At 39.9% G+C, this 22,373-nt stretch overlaps 1 protein-coding gene across 1 annotated transcript; it reads left to right on the top strand.

Moving 5' to 3' along the window:
• The first annotated feature begins 2,044 nt into the window (after positions 1–2,044).
• Positions 2,045–15,787, top strand: POGLUT3 (protein O-glucosyltransferase 3). Its single transcript, XM_034074626.1, has 8 exons — positions 2,045–2,255; positions 5,736–5,933; positions 7,335–7,621; positions 8,023–8,239; positions 9,980–10,176; positions 11,130–11,324; positions 12,333–12,437; positions 13,245–15,787. Exons 1-8 carry the CDS (start codon positions 2,045–2,047, stop codon positions 13,368–13,370), a joined length of 1,536 nt encoding a protein of 511 aa, XP_033930517.1. The 3' UTR covers positions 13,371–15,787.
• The last annotated feature ends 6,586 nt before the right edge of the window (positions 15,788–22,373 follow it).

Here is a 22,373-nt window from a genome sequence, read left to right as displayed (position 1 = left end):
ACGGTCTGTATGCACAGAGACTTGAAGTTCGTGTTATTCAAAACCATGCAGCATTCATTTGTGCTATCATTGTTTTGCATGTGAAAATCCAGCCTTACACGGAAGCTTGATTTAATTCTCCTGCAGCCTTGGAACCCCAACACCCTGAAATACTTCCTAGTAGAACAAACACTTCTGGGAAAAAATGATACAACAGCCTTAGGAGATGGCTCATTGGAGGTTTCCCCCATTCACTTGTATTCCATCACTTCAAATCCATTGCTTTGGTACTTTACATCCATTACATTTTCTAGAGAATAATATTATGACACCTCTTTCCCTGTCACCCAGCATTACCACCTGGTGAGGGCCACTGCCAGCATCTCACCCTGAGAACCCTGAGCTTGGCCTGCTTCCCACAACGGCAGCTGAGCCCACCAGCAAGGGAGTGTGCCTGCACATCCCAACAGGGTCTGCTCTGTCCTTCTTTACTGTGAGGGTGCTGAGACACTGGCACAGGTTGCCCAAAGAAGTGGTAAATGCTTCATCATGAACAATGCAGTGCTCAAGGCCAGGCTGGACAGGGCTTTGGGCAACCTGGTCTAGTGGAAGGTGTCCCTGCCCATGGGATGGGGATTGGAACTGGATGAGCTTTCAGGTCCCTTCCAAACCATTCTATGATTCCACAATTGTATGTCTTTTTCCTCTTCAAATTCCAGAGCAGCAGTTCAGCTGCCAGCTGTACTGTGTCCTACACCACAGATAATGTGTTGTTTAAGAGAACACACACAGATCAGCTGCTCCTCACTCTGGCCCACACAGTGCCCACAGGCCAGGGAAGGCAGAGCTCCTCCGACGTGAATGCCTGGGCCGAGTGCAGCCTTCCCACAGACCTGTGCTCAGGGGCTCACTCCCTGCTCTCACACCAATGGCTTTCCCTGCATCCCTGAGTGCAGTCTGAGGACCTGAAGCCTGCCAGGCTTGAGGAAGAGTGGCTGGAAAGCTGCCCAGAGGAGAAGGACCTGTGATTGACAGCCCCGGCACATGAGCCAGCTTGTGCCCAGGTGAAAGTCAACAGCATCCTGGCCTGTATCAGAAATAGCGTGGCAAACAGGGCCAGGGCAGTGATCATCCCCCTGTACTCAGCACTGGTGAGGCTGCACCTTGAATCCTGTGTTAAGTTCTGGGTCCCTCATGACAAGAGAGATATTGAGGTGCTGGAGTGGGTTCAGAGAGGGGCAATGGAGCTGGTGGAGCTGGTTGGAGCACAAGTTGGATGATGGAGGGCTGAGGGCACTGGTGTTGTTTAGTCTGGGGAAGAGAAGGCTCAGGGGGGACCTTATCACTCTCTATGGCTACCTGAAAGGAGGAAGGAGCGAGGAAGTGGCTGGTCTCTTCTCCCAAGTAACAAGTGATAGGAGAGGACGAAATGGCCTCAAGCTGCACCAGGGGAGGTTTAGATTGGGTATTAGTAAAAATTTCTTCCCAAAGGGTGCTCAGGTGTTGGTACAGGCTCCGAGGGCAGTGGTCCCTGGAAGTGTTCACAAACCGTGTAGATGAGGCCCTCAGTGACATGAGTGAGTGCTGGCCTTGGCACTCCTTGGGTAACGGCCGGACTCGATGATACTGAAAGGTCTTTACCAACCTGACGGATTCTGTGACTCGATGGTTCTATCCCCCAGCCCGTGGGAAGGCCGCCGGCCGAGGCGCTCGTTCCGCCGTACGAAGCGCCGCTGCCCCCCTCACACAGTCCGCAGCGGGGCACAGCCCCCGCCGCTGGCACGGCCGAGCTCACAGGGGCTCTGCGGGGAAGGCCCTCTCCCCCCGACCGCCACAGCCCCCTCAGGGCAGGCGCAAGAGGAGAAGGAGAGGGGAGGGGAGGGGAGGCAGCACCGGCTGAGCCGCTAGGGGCTAGCCCAGCCCTTCCCGCGCCTCCCTCCGGCACACCCGGCCTCGGCGGGCCCGCGGGGCGGGGAGCAGGCGGCAGCCGCCCGAGGGGAGCGGGGCCGCGCACGTCCGGAGGAGGCCCCGGCCGCCCGCTCGGTGCGCGGAGCCCGGCGGGGCGATGGGGAGCCGTGGGCTGCTGCCGCTGCTGCCGCTGCTGCTGGGCGCCGCGATGGCGCTCCTGCGGCCGGCGGAGGCGCCGGACCCCGTTAGCGCCGAGCGGAGTCTGGCGTGGGGCCCAGGGTTGGCGGCGGGGCTCACCCTGCCCGTGCGGTACTTCTACATCCAGGCGGTCAGCGCGGCCGGACGCAACTTCTCCCGCTCCCCGCCAGGTACCGTGAGTGGGCTGCGGGCTGGCGGGTTGGACACCCCGGTCCGGGTGCTCCCGGCGCCCTCGGAGGAGCCGGCGGGAGCAGCACACCCCTTCCCTTTTTCCCCCTTCTCTCTTCCTCTTCCCCCCTGCTCCCGAGCGGTGGCCGCCCCACTTTCTTCCAGCCCCTCTCAGCATCCGCCCGGTCCCGCATTGCTCGGTACACGCTGGTCCGGTGCCGGACGGATGAGCGGAGTACATGGTCAAATCTCTCCTTTCTCTTGGTGCAGCTCAGTGCCTTCTTCTGTAGAACTCCGCGTCTTGCCTATAGCCTCGAAAGTGTGTGATTTACAGCAGCAAGCTTGAATAAACCAGCGCTCTTGGTAAAGAAATCCCAGAACCCTGCGCAGTTCTGATGTAATTATCTTCTGTAGTGGTGAACACACACCAGTTGCTTACAGTGTCTAAGCACGGCACTCTGGGTTCCGTTATCCTGCTGCTGCTTCATTAGCAAGGAGCAATTATCCTCTTGTTTACTCAGCACAAGCACAAATCGTCCCGGCACTTCTCCCGACAGTGGGAATTGGGGTTTGTTCTCGCAGTCTGGCAGCATGCTGCTAATCTGCTGTTCTCTGCTGCAAGTAAATCCCACACACTGTATTAGTTGTTGTAATTTAAAATAAAACCCACTTTTGCATTGAGGATTTCATCATGAGATAGACATGCAGTGGCAATCCTGTGTTGCTAACATATGTAATAAGCTCATTATTTTGCTCTGTGTTTAATACTGATATAGACGGCACTGCGAGGATACCTACTGGGTTGCATGGACTCTTCCTGTCTTACAGCTAGCAGGATGCTGCTGCTTGTGCAGTTAAACGGTAGGCATCTGTCACAGAGCTTACATCTTCAGTCAGACAGAACCCCACTTATTTCAGGTCTGGACTTTCTCCAGCTGCTGGGCTGGATTGCAGCACCAAGTCAGTACTACTGACGTACTAAAGAATGCGACTGCACACTGCCAGTGAAGTGTGGGCTGATTTCAGCCACGTGGGGAGAGCCTTGGGTTCAAACAAGAGGCTGCTAAAGGTAAAAAGGTGTGAAGCTCGGTTGGATTCTTGTGCTAGTTTAAATCTTCCAAGATGAACTTGATAGGAGGTGGGTACTGAGAACCTACCTTTGATGTCAGTATGTTTGTTAGTATTTATATTAGTAAGTTCAGTGTCTTTGGGAATGGTTCTGGCTCTTGATGCTATCTGGCAAGGAGTAGTCTCCATTCACACCATGACATTCTGTAGGCTCCACTCTGAAGCGGTGCCTGCATGCTGCCAAAATGGAAGAGCTGCTGACTTGGCCCATGCTAATTGCTGAGCCATGCCAGGAATTATTTAGGAGCCAAGGATCCTTTAACAATGTAATGGTACAGTTGATCATATTCCATCACATGTACACTGTTAAATGTACTCATACAGACATGGGCTGTAAATTTCAGTTTTCAAATGATTTTAAATGTTCAAAATTCTATTTGTAAACTGTCAGTAGGAACTGCAGTTAGTAATATTTGTTAGGGCACTGCTTTCCAATATAAACTAAATACATCTCAAAATATCCCTGCTGGGATAGTTAAATAAATCTGCCCTCTTTGCCTTAGTCTTTAATGGTAAGACCAGCCTTCAGGAATCCCAGGCCCCTGAAACCAGAGGGAAAGTCTAGCACAAAGATTTAACCTTCATGGAGAAGGAACTGGCTGAGGAACACTTAAATATCTGGGCATGTCCAAGTTGTGTGGTGCCTGATGGCACGCACCCAGGAGTGCTCAGGGACCTGGCTGACATCATTGCGAGGCCACTTGTGATCATCTCTGTAAGATCAGAGCAAACAGGAGAGGTTCCTGAAGACAGGAAGAAATCACATGAAATTCAGTCTGAACACAAGAAAAATTTTTTTTCACTGTGAAGGTGGTCAGCCCTGGAGCAGATTACCTAGATTATGGAGTATCCATTTCATAGAATCATAGAATCATAGAATAGTTAGGATTGGAAAGGACCTCAAGATCATCTAGTTCCAACCCCCCTGCCATGGGCAGGGACACCTCACACTAAACCATATCGTGGAGGTATGCAAAATTTAACAGGACACAGCCCTGGACAGTCTGGCCTGAGCAGGAGGTTTGGACTAGATGATCTTGAGGTCACTTCAAGGTGCAACAATTCTGTGATTCTCGTTATTCTTTGTTTCTCCATTATGTTTCTATTACCGAGTTGCATGGTACAACACAATCTTGCACAGATTGAAGAAGAGCTGGAGAATATATTTAGAAAGAACTTGACTACCCTCTGAATAGTTTTGGGTATCTGACTCATGAAACTGGCTTTAGAATTCACACTAATTCAAGGAAGAGAAAGCAAATGTGGAACTAAAATTAATTGATCCCCAGAAATTACTTTGATGCCTATAATTCTTATGTTATCAGACTGAAGTTTTAAAACATCTTCTCTGTAGTATATAATCACATTTTGGAAAAAGAACCGTTTTAGGATGCAGATGAGCCAATCTGAGTCAGTTCTACTGACATAGATCCACGCTGTAGAGATCCCAAGCTGTGACAGTCTTGAATTAACTGTAACATCTCAGTCATTTAGTGCTGTTGGGACACAGTGGAATTTTAATAACATCTTGATTTTATCTGGATTTTTTCAGTTTCATTTTTTTCTGTATACGGCTTTATTGTAACATGCATTCATTTGTTTGGTTTGCAAGGCTTAGACTATAATATTTGGTGAATAACTTGTCCCTTCTTTTTTTGAAGAATAAAGTTCATGCTGACCATTTGTGGCAAAAATAAGGGAGCCTATCATTTATATTTATGCATATTCGTGTTGTCTGCAAGGTGTTTCATGCCCCATTAAAATGTCACACTGCATTAATGATCAAATGTTGGTGATCTTAAAGCACAGGTCAGACAGATGTCCAGGGAACATCTTTATCTACTGTCATTCTCTTATCCCTGCTTTTCAGTAGCTGGGAATTTAAATTTGCAAGACAGTCAGCTGCATCCCAAAGGTGAACAGTTTGTATCTGACTCCCGCATGCTGCAACTGCCTTTCCACAAGCTGGCAAGTATTCTTTTCTCCTGTTATTTTAACTTGGTTTCCTAACTTTCTTACTCCAGAGAGCACTAACTTGAAAACTTAGTATTAAACCTAATCTGCTTCAAAATACTATTAGCATTTCCTTCTCTCTTGTAATCATTATTTAACTTTTTATCTCCATCTACAGGTTTTCCATTTTTAGGTATATGATGATCAAGAAAATTTGGTAGGACGATCTTTCATTACTGGAAATTTATTTTACCAACTTGGTATAATCAAAAAATTTCTAGTGCAAAATTAAACAAAATTCCATGGACTTAATCCAATAGAGTTTGCCCTCACCTTTATTTTGTGTATGTGATTGCATCAGCTTAAAGTGCTTTTGTCTGGTTTTGTTTTGCTCTTTTCAGGAAGAACAGAGTTTAAAGTGGTAATTAAATCACTTTCTCCAAAAGAAGTCACCAGAATTTACACTCCTCGGCCTTTGGATAGAAACGATGGCACATTTCTTATGCGGTATCGGATGTATGGGAGTGTCAAAAAAGGGTTAAAAATTGAGATACTTTATGGTGATCAGCATGTAGCACAATCTCCTTATATTTTAGAAGGTAAGCGTATATCTTTTTATTTAATATATAGTGGTAGTCACAGAAATGCTATGGATTAACTTACTACTAGAGGAAGAGGTGGAAAATTAGAGGTTTATTTGACCTTGTTCATTGGTCTCTTCAGAAACGTTCTTATACAGAGATGTAAGCAGTGTGTACACTGCCAACTTGCAGGACTTAGATGCATAAGTATGTAGGTTATGGCCCCTGACATTAAGGTGAACTGTCTGGACATCTCTCTTGCATAAGGGAATGGATCTCTTCAGATTTGATAGGGAATAAGAGAGCAATGCTTGTATTTTTACATTTTTCAAGTAAGTATTCACTTAAACGTTGTGTTATTTTTATCTAAGGTAGAAAATACTACCTGCAAAAGCAAGGAGCTTGTGTTGTCCCCAACATTTTGTATTTCAAAGGTCTGTGATTTCTAAAGAGCATGATCCTTCATAACAACAAAGACAGTATTTCTTTAACCAGACAATATTTAACTTCCTTTTCATTATCCCAATTTAATTCAATGCAATGAACAAAAAATATTTAAAAGGAGGGAAACCAGAACAAATTATTCTCTCATTCCAGACCTGCTTCTTTAACTGCCTTCTCTTGCTCTCAAATGAACAGCTGTTTAGCAAAGAAAAAAATAATATAAAGCTACTTCTCTGGAGAGTCTTGTTTCAGTTCACCACCACTCTAAGGAGAATCTGGGCATGGTTTTGTTTTTCCTTTTTAATAACATTTCCTAAGTATAAAATTAGAAATCTCTTCAAACTGAAATGAAACTGTCCTGAGTCCTCAAGGTAGTAGGATATTTTCTTTTTGCTGATGCACCTTTGCCAGCAGCCATGAAACTATGACACAGGACAGAACCTGTTTTGATTAGAAGTCTATGAAATAAGGGCTTTTCCTCATGCTCTATGGAGCTCTTGCTCACACCTCTGCTTAAAAGGGACAGAAAGAATACCTGATTATACATAAAAGAAAACACGTTATGCCACAAGTAAAGACTGTTGTATCACAGTTCTGAATGAGGCTAAAATTGAAACTCTTTAATACCTGAGCTTTGGTAGTTATGGACAGTTAGAACAATTCTGTAGAACAATATCCTACGTGCTTGGCAGGTAGCACAGTAATAGAGCTTCATTTTGCAGGTTAATTTTACCCTGAGAACAAAACATTTAGCATTTTGATTTCTGAAAATAGAAGAATGTTGGGGTTTTTTTCAGTTACACTGAAAACCCCATAAATGTTACAGGGAGGATGATTTCCCAGGAAAACTTTAGGAAATTTGGAATAAAAAATGTCAAGCCACTATAGTGTCTACATTCATATGACTGTGTGTCTGGGGAATTATGATTGATACAGAATCACAAATACAGACTCTCAGTGCTTTGTTATCTGCAGGACCAGTTTATCATGAATATTGTGACTGTCCTGAAGAGGACCCTGAGATCTGGCAGAATGTTATGTCCTGTCCATCCCAAGAACCTCAGATTACAAAGGACTTCACTTCTTTCCCCACCATTGACCTTCAGCGAATGCTTAAGGAAATCCCAACAAAGTTCAGTCAAACAAGAGGTGCTATTGTTCATTACACTGTTCTCAATAATCGCATCTACCGTCGCTCCTTAGGGAAGTATACAGACTTCAAAATGTTCTCCGATGAAATGCTCCTGTCACTGGCAAGAAAGGTATCAGGTTTGATCATGCAGGACTATTGAGTCATGTTCTAATATGGCAATACTGCATTTATTGTTGTATATTCAGATTTATAATCCCTGAAGTAAGATTTGACTTCGGTTTCTTTCATCAAGATGACAGTGTATCTCAGGGATATAACATTAGGGAATTGACAGTAATGAAATTGCTAGGAAAGCTGGGGGGCCTAAGGCCCAACTCTGCAAGGCTTTTGCTGATCTCTGTGATTGCTCCTTTCATACTTGCAGGGAGAAACTTGGAATTCATCCCTTAAACTCAGCTAAATCTATTAACTAACGAAAAGGTTTATTGATTCTGCATGACATAAGAGACCTGAGGAATGTATATGACAAACAACTTCTTTGTTCTTATCCTTTCTTGGGTATACATTTAGGTTCACCTTCCTGATGTGGAGTTCTATCTTAATGTTGGAGATTGGCCAGTTGAGTATCGGAAAGCTAATGACACACCTGGTCCTATACCTGTCATTTCATGGTGTGGCTCATTGGATTCAAGAGATATAGTCCTTCCAACGTATGATGTAACCCACTCGACCCTTGAAACCCTACGTGGAGTCACAAACGATCTCCTTTCTATTCAAGGAAATACAGGTAAATGAGAGATCACGAAGTTAAAGAAAGGATTTGTAAACTATCAAAGCAGCAAGTTGCATTGAAATAATGTGTTAATGTCTTTAGTTCACAAGTGCCTTAGGAGGTCTCTTAATACAAGCAGGTCAGTCTTTACAGAGTGTAAACACTTTCAACACTACTACTAAGCCGGTGTTTAATATGGATTTAGAGCCACAATTGAAGTCCAGTGTACAATAATGGTGAATTTTAACTTAAAGGTATCCAGAAGATAGCTACTGTGACCTGTCAGAAGAAAAATAAATACAATTAAAAGGCCTTTCTCCTCAGTGAAGGACTTGAATATGTTTCTTCTAATCAAATAATAATCCTTTTCCTGACAGTGATGTGGCCCAGTGTCCTGTTTACATAAAAATGAATATGAATCCCAAAAGAAGTAAACTAGTACTATGCTGCAGCCTCTTTCAAATAAGAAAATACTCTCTGTATATCAAATAAACCCACCTCAGATTGGGATCTTCTAAATTGTTTTTCTTTGAAGGGTCAGTTTTACTGACAGGTGTCTTCCTCCCACTCAGGAAATTAATGAATACTTAGGGATCAGATAAATGGCATGAAAAATACTTCAGGAGTAAAACTTTGAGTGAGGAGATACTTCTTTTTTTTCATTAGTTCACAGTTTCTCTTTCATTAGCTTTTAAAGTCATTTAGTTCAATTACCTGTTTGAAGCACTGTTTACTGATTTAATACAGCTGCTTTTCCAATGAGAAGATGGTAAGAGCGTACTCCACTTTAGTAGGCCCTTTAAGGAAATTTCCAGCAGAAGATGAGGAAGGACATATTTCATGTTTTTAAAAGCAGGCAGTAAGCAGAGATGACGTCTTCCAGGCTCTTGCTGAGTATTTTGAGGACACCATATAGCCGTATTTTCCTTTTTAAGTCATCATTAAGAGATTCCTCAAAGACCTAACTAAATTGCTAAGTGACAGAAGTAAATTTTACTAAAGAAATTTTGGTTATTGTGGCAGGCTTTGTGGCTGGACAATTGCTTTAATTATTAGTATTGTACTTACATAATTTGATTATAAGTTGGGGCTATTCAGCCTGGAGAAGAGAAGGCTACATGGAGACCTCATAGCAGCCTTCCAGTATCTGAAGGGGGCCTACAGGGATGCTGGAGAGGGACTCTTCATTAGGGACTGTAGTGATAGGACAAGGGGTAACGGGTTGAAACTTAAACAGGGAAAGTTTAGGTTGGATATAAGGAAGAAATTCTTTACTGTTAGGTTGGTGAGGCACTGGAATGGGTTGCCCAGGGAGGTTGTGAATGCTCCATCCCTGGCATTGTTCAAGGCCAGGTTGGATGAAGCCTTGGGTGATATGGTTTAGTGTGAGGTGTCTCTGCCCATGGCAGGGGGGTTGGAAGTAGATGATCTTAAGGTCCTTTCCAACCCTAACTATTCTGTGATTCTATGTAGCTTGCAAGATATTTCAAATTATTTAAATATAAAATTGTTGAGTGGAAAAGCAATTCTCTGATTTTTTTCTAAATGGCTGTTTCTCATCCCAAAATTCAAGCCAGAACTGGGACTGTAAACCCATGATTAATAAGGGATTATGGATTCACTACAAGAAATCATGCCTGTTTTACCATGTCTCTGAGCATAATGCCACCTTCATAGCATGTTGCTTGTTTGTACTAAACATACCATGAACATCTCATTACGGTTTGCTTTTAACTTACCACTCAATGCTTATAGGCCCATCCTGGGAAAACAAAACAGAGCAAGCTTTATTCAGAGGTCGAGACAGCCGAGAAGAACGTCTCAATCTTGTCAAGTTATCCAAGGAAAATCCAGAACTACTAGATGCTGGAATAACAGGATATTTCTTCTTCAGAGAAAAAGAAAAAGAGCTGGGAAAGATTCCGTTGATGGGCTTCTTTGACTTCTTTAAGGTAGCAAACAAATTACAGTCTTGGATGAAGTTTGCTTCAGGTCCCCATCAGCTGAGAAAGACAAGGCTTACTTCTGTGAATTCCATTCAGTAAACAAAACAATTATGCTACACTGGGAGCACTGGTTCATCTGGGGTAAATAGACCACCTGTAATCACAGTCATGGTGTGACGCAGTTCTAAAGAAAGCCACTATACTTTTTTTCCTAGAGTTCCTTAAAGAGCGTTCTTGGGAGAGTTATTCAACAGATTGAGAAATCTGATTTCTCACCATCAGGGTTTCCTTTCTTTGGGGTATATAGGAAAGCAATGCACAATTTGTGTCCATTGCAAGTATGTTATGGATGTCAGAGCCCTTGTAGTAGCAAGTTAGAAAAATAGATGGGTATTTTTGTTGCACTGTAACACACAAATTCCAATGCAGCTGTGATAAAAAAAGTAAAAGGGACAGAGTCCTGTAAAAAGCTATTATAATATATGGCAGCTGAAGTTCTGTTCAAGAGATTAATATATCAGAAATGCTGTAACAGCCAAGGGTATTTACTGCCAGAGCAGTACATTCATGGTTATTTTTACTGTAATGTTCCAGATTATTTTATATATGTTTCAGATTATTCTACGTAAATGCATAATTTTAAATCAGAATTTAATCTATTTGAATTTAAGTACAGATTAGTTTTATTTCATTCCCAGCTTTAATAGAATACCCATGAGGCAGCTCATGTGACACAAACATTCTTGACTGTCAGTCTTGGGTTGAAAACAAATCTTTTTTTTTAAGTATGTTATCCAGAACACCATGAAACTACACCTGCTTATCATTAAAACAGGTTTGAAGATGAGAATTAATAAACCAAATTAAGCCTTGCCTGTGAAAATAAGCTTTTATACAGCCAGTGTTCCTATTCTGATTCACATCGTTTCACCTTTTTTTCTTCTATCTTCATATTGTAGTACAAATACCAAGTGAATGTAGATGGGACTGTAGCAGCTTACAGGTTTCCATACCTCTTGCTAGGTGACAGCCTAGTATTGAAGCAAGATTCCCAGTACTATGAACACTTTTATATTGGATTGAAACCTTGGAAACATTATGTTCCTATCAAGAGAAACTTAGAGGACTTGCTGGAGAAAATAAAATGGGCTAAGGTAAGTTCCATTACTAATTTAAGTTCAAAGTGGTAAACAAATATGTAAACTATTTATCTAAATATTCTCTTTTCCATATGCGTGAACTCGATTTTGAGATCCTGGGATAAAGGAAGTACATTTTGCTGTTAATATAAGATGGGAAGACCTTATTCAAGTAACCCCTGCCATTGAGGGAAATACTTAAGAATTCATTTTAGGTATATGCAGAAATGTTTAGTGAGTCAGAGTCTTGGTATACTGACTAATGCAGCTAATCTTCAAAGAAACACACAGAATCCTAGATACCACTTAAATGATTCTATTATCGTTTTTAGGTCTTGACTAGAACAGGAGTCACTGCATGTTTGATTTGAATGTACAAAAACTTGCCACTCTGTAACATGCTCAGAATGAGACCATTGTGTAACCAAACAAGCCAATATCATTGTGAGATTGAAAACACCATTTGTACTTTTAAGTTTAGCAATTGAGTTAAAAAACATAGGAAAAGTTTAAGTTCTGAGAGTAGTTGTTCTTCATAAAGAATCAGATGAGAATACTAAAAGCTTTGAAATAGAGACCTAAAAAACTTGGGAGTAATTACATGAATACAAGTGGAGTTATTTTTTTAAAGGAAGACATCAAATTGGATTGTGTATGAGAGGACAAGCACTGTGGCTTTGTCTTCTGTAAAAGTAAGTATGTCTGGGAGATGTTGGACCTGATTTTGAAGAGGCTTGTAGCTTGGACAAAACAGTACAGCAGTAACCAACTGAGTTTTCCAAATGGTACAATTACCTATGAAAGCTATTACTGATAGCCCCAAGGGAGCTGTTGTGACCATAAAAGGCATCTGTTATTTTTTTTAAATCTGCAATTTAAAGTGTGCCTTTACAGTCTACCAGTAATTGCACATAAAGTTGCAGATTTGAATAGCTCCTTTAATAAAACTTTTAATGCCACCCAGGCTCTGAGTAACTCGCTGATTGCTCTATTATTCATTCATTTAATCTCATTTTTTTGCAGGAAAATGATGAAGAAGTGAGAGGAATTGCTAAAGAAGGACAATTAATGGCAAGAGAATTACTTCAGCCTCACAGGCTTTACTGCTACTATTACAAAGTGCTCGAGGTTGGTACAGTAGATCCTTTTTATTATTTTCCCCAACTGGTACTGGTGCTACAAACTTCGTATTCAATCAACAGCAGTCATGGTTCATATTATTCATGGACCGGTGTGAAGAACTTTCATAAAACTTACTTCATTAACTGACATAATAATTGGTTTACAGAATCAGATGCTATGTTCTTTTGCCCCATCCCCACAGTCCAGACCTCATTTCAGTGTCACTTGGTATGTGGTTTCTGATAGGCATAGGGGATAATCTGTACACAGCTTTCTTCCTTTTTCACTTTGTACTTAACTAATTATTTACTGTGCTGTATTACAAAACAGTGAATATATGAAAAAGAAATTCCAGAAATACAGCTAGTAGGGTGGTAAGGGGTGCTTCCCAGGGAGATGCAAATCTCTGGTGAAAGAAATTTCTGTTCTCTGAAAGTACTAATTTATTTTTCCTGTTTTCCTGTGCTGGGTTAGATCTCAGCCTCAGCAGCCACAGGTTGGCACAAAGTTTGGAACTGTTCAGTATACAAAAATGATAGCATTATCTGCGTAAAGTAGTTACAGGCACAAAAAATGGCAATATTGAAATTACCACTAATAATAGGACAGGAGAAGACATTAAAGGAGGGTTTTGGAGGTAATGTAGCCTATTAGTAGGTGTGTTATAAAGACACCTTGTACACAGGTTGTAAACAATGACATAAGGAGCCTGGATAAAGGCAAGCTTGTGAGTGGAAGGGAGGAGGAAAATTCTGTTTCATGAATTATATGTTGGAGCTTATAGCATCCTTAAATGTTGTTTACATATTTCAGAAATATGCCAAACGCCAAGCCAGCAAACCTGAAATACGGGATGGAATGGAACTTGTACCTCAGCCTGATGACAGAGACTCAGTATGCAGCTGCCACAGGAAAATGCCTTTAAGGGAAGATCTGTAACTGTACCGGATGAAGAAAATCACCCACTTACAATGCAAGAATTCAAATAGGAATTAAGCTGTGAAATCTAAGACAATTATGCACTAGCAGACATTCTTACTTATGTATTCTTCTTGTCTTAACATACTCTTTTTCACACTGACTCTGCTCTACAAGGTTGGTTCCCACAGTTTTGTAACCTTGACCACCACCAGGCGCATACTGAACCTGGAATGAGGGGGTGCATCTAGGGGGTTTGTTTGATGTACTGCAGCATCAGGAAGAAGAGCACAGTGCTGCTTGTGTTCCAGCTGGGACCTAGTTACCAAAGTTTTATGAAGAACCAGTCATCCACAAAAGATCTTACATGAGTCAGTGCAGGTTATTCTAAAGGCACATTTGCAACATACTAAAACAGTGTTATGATTTCTTCATAAAGTTTACCTGTGTTAGATTGTTTCTTGTATACAAAACAGTTTTCTAACTAGACAAAGAAAGTATTTGAGATTTACAGATATCAAATCTGTTGTTGCTTTGAGATTATTTTGTGGTCTACGACAGATAACAGAACAAAGAACATGATAGACTATTTATCAATTTCAGAGGGAAAGGAAGAGGAGGGGGAGAGATCAGAATAATATTTTATAAGCACCATGGCTGTGAATTACCAAAGTTAAATGCTGCATTAAAGCAGACTGTGTAGCTATAATAATCAAAGGGCTTTGAGTGCCAAGACACCACTGTGAAGACCTGTTCTTGCCAGTAACCATGTCTGTGAATATAGGCACATATCCACAAAAGGACTTCAGAACTTTAGGTGAGACCAGTTGAAATAGTGGTGCCTTGGTTTAACAATACAGTCTACAGTATTCTAGGCTACTTGATATTCCCACACTGAAATTTGTTAGCAGAATCGTAGACTGTAGGTTTAACTTCTGTGTAGAGCTAAGCATCTTTTCACTTGGATTCATGAGCTATTCTCTCCTGTGCCTGAGTCCCTGGAGGGATATTAGCCACTTTCTGAATTTAGATCATACCTAACCTTATACTGAGATCAGACAGCAGATCAGACTTCATTGTTTTGGTTCAAACATATGACAGAAAAAACCTATGCTGCATTTTCTATGTAAGGGTCTAGGGGTTAGACACCATACTAAGCAATTGGGATGCCAGTTATCTTTATTGGTTTGATTCAAAGTCATTTTTCCAGAGGGCCTTAGCTTCAGTCTGGAGAAGAGGTCTTCAGGTCTTCCACTGAAGTTGTGCATCCATGAAGCTAGGGATGCAAAATTCACAGGAACAGAAGGACCTGGTCATACCATTGCAATAAAGTGTGCGTTTGGGTGTGGGGAAGAGGAAAAATGCTAGTCCTGGGTGCAGCTCACAGTACCTCTGCTGATTTTTACCCAAGGTTCTCCATTTCAGAATGCATAAACAGTCCTGTAAGGAGACACCAATGCCAGTACCAAGACCAGTGCCCACAAGCACCCATTTCTGTCCTCTGCATTTTTGGCTTGGCTAATGTAGCCTGCCTGAGCAGCCTCATACTCGGGCACACTCAGATAATGGCTTAGGAATAGAATTAAGTTTGTGGAGAAGTGTCTTAAGTCTGTGGACTTGTCTAATTGGTACACAAAGTCTAGTGCTCTGCACTTCATGCAGGCTTCAGTCTTGGTTCTACACTGCAAGTTACTCTTACAAAATACATGAAACAAAATTTCTGCACTACAACAGGAAGAAAGACTAGATTTTTCAGTATGCTAAGTACAGAAAGAACTTCAGGTTTCTAAAGAGGTTCATGCAACTCTCCATCATTCATTTATTACATTATGCCAGTTAAGAAAAAATCTGGAACATGTTGCCCTACCCATCATTCTCTTTGTTCTGGTTCTAACACTATATGTAGTGGTTGTCTTTTTATTTCGCATGACAATCCATCCTAGAATTTCAGGCTATAAATACATGTTCAGCTCATCTGCCATAATATTTTCTACACTGAAACTCAGGAACAGGATTCCATTGCTGAAGATGATACTGAAAACTGAGCATGTGTTCCTCTTCCCTTCTCTGTATACTGTAATTTTTACTGTATGATATACTCTTATTTTGTGATATTGTCTATTTTACCATGTGCCTTTTATATTCACCAGTATTTGTGGAAGTGGTGTGCTCAGCAAAGGCAATTAAGCAGACCAGATGGTTGATGGCATGAGGTTTTTTCCCCACCTCTCACACATGTATTTCAAACTAAAAGTCCAAAAATTATCTGTTTACATTTTTTAAATGGGAGAGAACAAGTGAAGTCATGATGCATACTTTAGAGTTCTTTGGAAATATCTGTGTAGGAAAGACTGTCTTGAAACAGAAGTCTTTCAAACTGGAAGAAGAATCAGTTAAAATTTAAGCGGTCATGAATTCAAATAAATGTGAAGATTTTATCCCTCCTTTCTTTCCTCCTAAGAAGAAAGAAACAACATCTATTCTAAATTCTCCTCTGCCAAAAAAAAAACTCCTTTGTTTTTTTAGTAAGCATCTCACTGAAAGTCTTACAGATGCTTTTATAGCTTAGAGGCAAGAAATATCCTGAAAAATATTAATATATGCTTCTTCCTTCCAAAATTAAAAAACAGTAGAGACACAGTAGAATTTTCATTAAAAGTGCTTAGTCACTTGAGAAAATCTGTTTCAATTTATAACTACAGATCTTCCAAAGATAAAAGGTAAGGCAAAGAAGCCTCTCCTCTTTCCACTGGTGGTACTATATGCAATTTAAATTATAATGACAAGCAATTGCAACAATTGCCCCTCCAGGCCAGAAAAATGTCAGATCTATTTTAGTTCGATGACAGGATGATACACTTTAGGCTGGTGTGTTACAGGGATTGCTAAATATTCAGTAAAACCTGTCTGTACAAGTAAAGTGTAATACATGCATTGCGTGATATTTTTAAGCAACATACATACACTAGAGTTTCTATTATTCTATAGTAGTTCTTAAACAGCAACTGAGTAAATTTCTTGTACACCTAGCAGTTCGTGGTAATTTTAAAAATAGTTACCATACCACAGTACAGTAATTTCAGATTTTAATGCAAACCATATTTAAGTCAAAGTAAAACCTGTCCTTTTTTTACCAATGGCAGTCATTTTAGCACACTCTAGAACTTATCACTGATGATGGAGACACATTTATTTGTTTGAAATAGTATGTCCTAAAGTCCAGGGCCAATATTTTCAAACACACGAATTTACATAGAAATGGTCTGAATTCAAAAAACATTGGTCATGCAGAGCCTTTACTGCAGGTTCCTTACTTTCAGATCTCTTTAACCTAAACAGTAGTTTCATACACTGAAGACTCCAGAAAATTAGTCCTTTTGTGTTATGTCATATACATATCCTAATACATTTAGGCACCCACATTTGTAAATACTCACCCAACCTCAGTTTCATCTTGAAATGAGAACTAGTAAATCATGGTCTGTTGAACATAAAGGAGATATATATTCAGTACATTTTTAGACTGTATTTTTTGAGATATACCTCAAGATAACTTATACACTAGTTTCATGAAAGTATTGTGCCAGGTCTGCCTTGTAGATTTATAATTAAAAAACCCCTGTAATCAAAGCTTGCCTGATGGAATGTTAGATTCAAGCATCCATCCTTGGAAGCATACGCCCGGCATTTATTACATTAGAAAGTAAATTATTTAGTTAGGGAGGAGAGCTGACAGGGAAAACATACATCACCTGTTTGAGCATGTTTGAGAAGCTTGCAAAGAAATGATAATAAAGAAAAGAAGCATTGCATAAACCTAGGATATTATCAGCTCCTTTACTGCTTCAGCTTTTCAAAAGCATTCTCTGCAAATGCAGTGATGAACTGCAAGATTTTATATGAACATGTCATTGTTTAAGTTCACAGGATTCAACCACTAGACTCTTCTTGTCTGAATACTTTTATAGCATTTTACTGAGGCTATATGAATATTAATGCTTGGCTTTTGTTTGAGTTGTTAATAATGTAAGAAAATCTGTACTATAGAGCGTTATGGCACTGATTTTGTATTTTGCTGTAAGAATAAGGGAAAAATTATTATTTTGTATGTCTGTTTGAAGACATTTGAGACATCTGTAGCATATACATTGAGTCTTATCATGGAGTTGATAAGCAAGAGGTGTATTAGCGAGAGTGTGGTCAGCACATCAAGGGAGATGTTTCTTCCTTTCTGTTTTGCAGTTGTGAGTCTGCAACTAGAGAACTGTATTCAGTTTTGGACTCTCCCATACAAAAAGTATAGTGACATAGGGAACAGATCCAGCCAAGGGCCATCAAGGTGATAAAAGGGTTGGGGCAAGTAAAGTAATAGGAGGAGCTGAGTGAGCTGGATTAGGTCAGCCTTAAAAAGAGAAGCCAAAGGAAAAATTACCGTGCTGAACTGTAAAGGGAGGGTGTAGGAAAGATGAAGCCGGACTTCTCAGAGGTACACAGCAGAAGGCCTGCAAATAATAGAAACAAGTTGCAACATGGGAAATTCCAAAAATCCCAAGGAGATGAAGCTTGGCCTACATGACTTCCAGATGTTCATTATCCTATGAACTAAATTTCAGTCATAGCCCAAACCTTTATCTAGTCACATAGTAGGAGGATCCAGCTCCTGAGTGTCTCCAAGAGATAATGTAGTCTTTCTGTGCCGACACTTCTGACACTGCAGTTTATGTCTCCCTTAATAATATTGAATTTGCAGATATTTTAATGTTGGCTTACAAGGCTGTGAATTATATACTAATATATGTACTACAACTGAACCCAGGACATACATATTACCACAATATACCATAGTCATGCAGTACACAGAGGATTCAACAGAAATAGGATACATTGATTTGGCACTACATGCTTGGACTGATTGATAGTGCAAGACCTGATCTCTGAAGATGCTGAATATACACTTAATATGTATGAGACAATTACGAAAGGTTCTAAGTACAGTTATGAACCATCAAAGTAATTTTAAGCAGTCAATGGGAATATTAATATACTTTATAAGTTACACACACACTTAAATGCCAGCATACTCTGTAGGTCACTGATAAGTGAGCATGAGATATTCCCACCCTACTCCCACCACTGAAAGAAATTAGTCAGGATCCATCTGTACCACAGATATGTAGCATAGAGATAGTCAAGACAAATCAGCAGAATACCAGAAAGGCATACATGAAATTGGACAGAGATCTGCATGGTTACCTTCCTGTTGAAAATCCATAAAAATCCATTATTCTGTCTAAAAGCTGAGCAACTGAAGCTATATTTGTGAGACTAACTTCAACTACAGCTTCCACTAGCTTCCACTACAGTAACTCAAACGGGTTGTTCAGCATTAGCACATGTTGTTGTTTACCTTTGGGTCAACAGTAGCCACACTTCCAGCTACTCTTTCTCTCCCAAAATCTCCAGCCAAGCTGCTACACCACTCTGACTGTAGAGATATGCCAGCTCACAACTGATAGCCAGGAAAATACAAAATGTTTGCTACTGAGTTAGCATCCTGTACATCCGACACCTGGTTTCATCATGCATATTACTCTCACCACATTTTTTCACTGTTGCGAGAGAAAGAGGTTTGAATATTGTATTAATTCTGCTGACAGAGTGAAAATAGTTTAGAGTGAAAATTGGCTTTACTTCCAAATGATTATGGTTTTGCTCTTATGTTCAAAACCACCAGCTGTTACCTCAAGAAGAAGGTAATTTTGTCAGTACACTTAATTTTATATAATGAATTTTAAAAGAATTACAAAAAATAATATCCAAAACCAAATTAAAACCTGGTGGTAAAACCACTCTGGTGGTAAAAGTTGTTCGTCTTTTAAAGAAAGATGGCTGTTACAGGTACTTTGGTCTTTTCTCTCTACTGAAGACAAAGCATGAAATGAACTTCATAAACAAAGTAAGTTTAAAGGGATACTTCAGAAATAGTCTATACTGCATTACTGTACATTAATAGTGAACTCCAAGACATTGTAAGTCACAACAGTGAAATTGATTCAGGTTTATACAATAAGATTTTATCTGCTAAAATAAAAGATAAAGAAGAGTCAAGAAACATCATATTTCTGACATAACCACACAAGCAAAATCCTATACACAGATTAAACTCATTCTGGCAGTTGTCGTTAAGATCATGAACTTATGCTGTTTGGTGAGTTCTTTAAAACACATCAGGAATGTATGTTGCGGATAGAAGATGCATCTCTGCCAATAAAGTCTGCTTTCTTCTGCCCTATGAACAAAGCTACTTGGATGTGGACTAACTCCTGTTGACCAACTCCAGCATGCCTTTTCACAATACACCCACTTCACCTTTTTTATAGACTTCAGCATGTCCTCCGTTCCTTGAAAGGTTCACTTGTGTCGGCACAAGTTGTTGGTAAACAACAGCCACACTGATCCAAAACTTCCTGTAACTGAACCTGAAGGGTAGGTGTAAATTTGAAATACCTCATTTCCACTTACTTATCTTTTCACTCTTAAAAAAACCCCAAACAACAGGCAGGTGGTTGAGATCACACCGATTATTTATTAATCATCTGTGATATTAATAAAATATTAATATGAAGCATATTAATGATATGCTTCAGAACATATAATTAATGCTTGGCAATATTTAAATGCAAGTAATACATATATAAGATGCACAATAATTCCAAGCATTTCTTACGGAAGAATTTCTAAACTCTCATGACTGCAGAAAAATAAATTTTCCTGTAATAAAATGTATCAAATAAAAAGTATTCCCAAGGTCCAGAAAAACTTCAACTTTTTCCTGACTATTAATAATACTCTATGTATAGTTAATCATTCGCTGGAATTAAGACCATGGTTACTACTATTTACTCTTCTGCAGGATAACAACTTTCATCCATCACACTTCCATTTCAGTCACAGAAACATTCAATAGCAATTGGGTCTTCTATTTCAAAATGAATAGCAACACAGGAAAATTGTGTAAAACTTTACCTGACCAACAGACAATATGTGCACTGGAAGATGCCAACTTGAATGACGTCTCCTTTAGTGATAGTTACTATCATACACCTGTTTATGAACCAAATGAAATGAAATCTTGGGGAAGTCCTTCAGGAGAACACTGCTCTAAGTATCATTAGCAGATTCAGGCATGAATCTGTTTGCTAACCAGATCTGTTCAATCTAGTGATCAAACTACCCTCATAAGCAGTAGGTGTTTTCTCCATTCTAGTCACAGACAGTATTACTCCCAAGCCAATTCTGCTCCTAAGTCATCACCTATCATATTCTCAAGCAACTATGGTCCACTATCAAATGTGTTTACTACATTAATTTAATATTACGTTACACCCTGTTTTGATGACATGCACTAATGTGTAATAGTCGTCAAACTGGATCTGTTAAGTAGGTTACTAGATGCAGTTGTCATCAGTTCCTTGATGGATTGTCTTGTTAAGGAAGCCATTATAAAATCACTTCTAATGAGGAATACAAATGATAGTCACATAGAAAGGCCAAATTATGGTCCCATTACAGTAAATGACATAGGATTTTTGCTGAGTGCATTCATATTTGTAATAAAAAGTAAGATCTAGAAGGTTACCTTTTCCAATGAAAAAATTATGTGGTGGAAATGCACCTACCGTTCTTTGGCAAAATAAAAACTAGCTTTAATATCTTTGGGTTTGAGACACAGGCTATCTTCTAAGCAGTTTCCTATTTCTAGGGACTTAATACCTTGACAAGTTCCTAAATCAGTTCCTTTGAGTCACTCCATCATGTGTCAAGACTAGCCCAAAAAAACCTAAAGAAAGTAGAAAAATTATATGCAAAATTGGCAAAGTTACAGAGAAGAAACTTTAATTGCTTTCCAGTTAGGGTTACTGTTACACCATCAGGTACAATTTTAGCAATCTATCACCAGATGTGAAAAGCCTAATGAATGTGGCTGCTAAAACTATGTAATTTTTAGGGCAACAGAAGCAACATCAACTCTCACTGAACTCAGAAGACTGGCCCTTGAAGATTACATCATGTCAGACTGTAGTCTGCTACATGTTTCTGAGACTAAAATGATCTGCTCCTAAGGAATTCTCAGTTCCATAGAAAAATGAGAAAATATGGTATGATACTGGTCACTTCAATAACCAAATTTAGTAAGTTAATAAATTCAGACATGTCTGGGGGCTTCTCACTTAAAATGCTTTGGCTTTTACTTTTATCTGGCAAAAATCCTCTTTCTTTTATTGAAAAATTATCTATTAATGAAGAATCAATTGTTCATTGGCTGCTGACACAGACTTTCCTTTGGAAGAGAAAACATGTAAGGCAAACAAATCCTAAGAGGCAAAATTAGCTCTCAGGCTTCACAGGAACACTTGTTCCTGGCATGGAACTGGCAGGTACTCCCTTGGTTAGCTCCTAGAGATCTGAGAACCATGACACCTCTTCTTGCATTTCCCTGTTGCCAAGCAGAATTCACTTACAGAAGTGAAACTAGTCCCTATATTTTCAGTTAGGTTGGCACCTATTATATTACAGGATCCTCTTCATCCTTCCAGTGAACAATGCCATGTATATATCTTTATAGTTACCTGTTCGTATAATAATGTACATACATTTGTATTCTTCATGTGTTGTCAAACTAATACTTGTCTGGATTTAGCTTTGCATTTTAATTTAATATGAAATTACATGTAATTACTTTCTTTAATAGATTTTAATTTGGAGCACTGATGAGGACGAAGGCCTCTGGCAAAATCTGTCTCTTAAAACTGGCCTGAGCACCTTTCAAAAGCTATCTGTGAGTTACATAGTTGGGCCTACTTTCAAACAGAATTTAGATTACTTACAGCTTTTTGATCACTGTTTCAAAGTCTTTGCCTTTGAAACCAAGTTGCAGTGTCAACTGATGTTACTGATGTAAATCAAGGGTGGGTTTCTGCACGTGCTTTATGTCTTCTTCGCTCAAGGATTCTGAATCTTGTT

The sequence above is a fragment of the Melopsittacus undulatus genome, chromosome 2 (genome assembly GCF_012275295.1).
Source record: "Melopsittacus undulatus isolate bMelUnd1 chromosome 2, bMelUnd1.mat.Z, whole genome shotgun sequence".
NCBI classification, from domain to species: domain Eukaryota; kingdom Metazoa; phylum Chordata; class Aves; order Psittaciformes; family Psittaculidae; genus Melopsittacus; species Melopsittacus undulatus.
The sequence above is the reverse complement of the archived record's forward strand: the minus strand, read 5'-3'. Positions and strand labels throughout refer to the sequence as shown.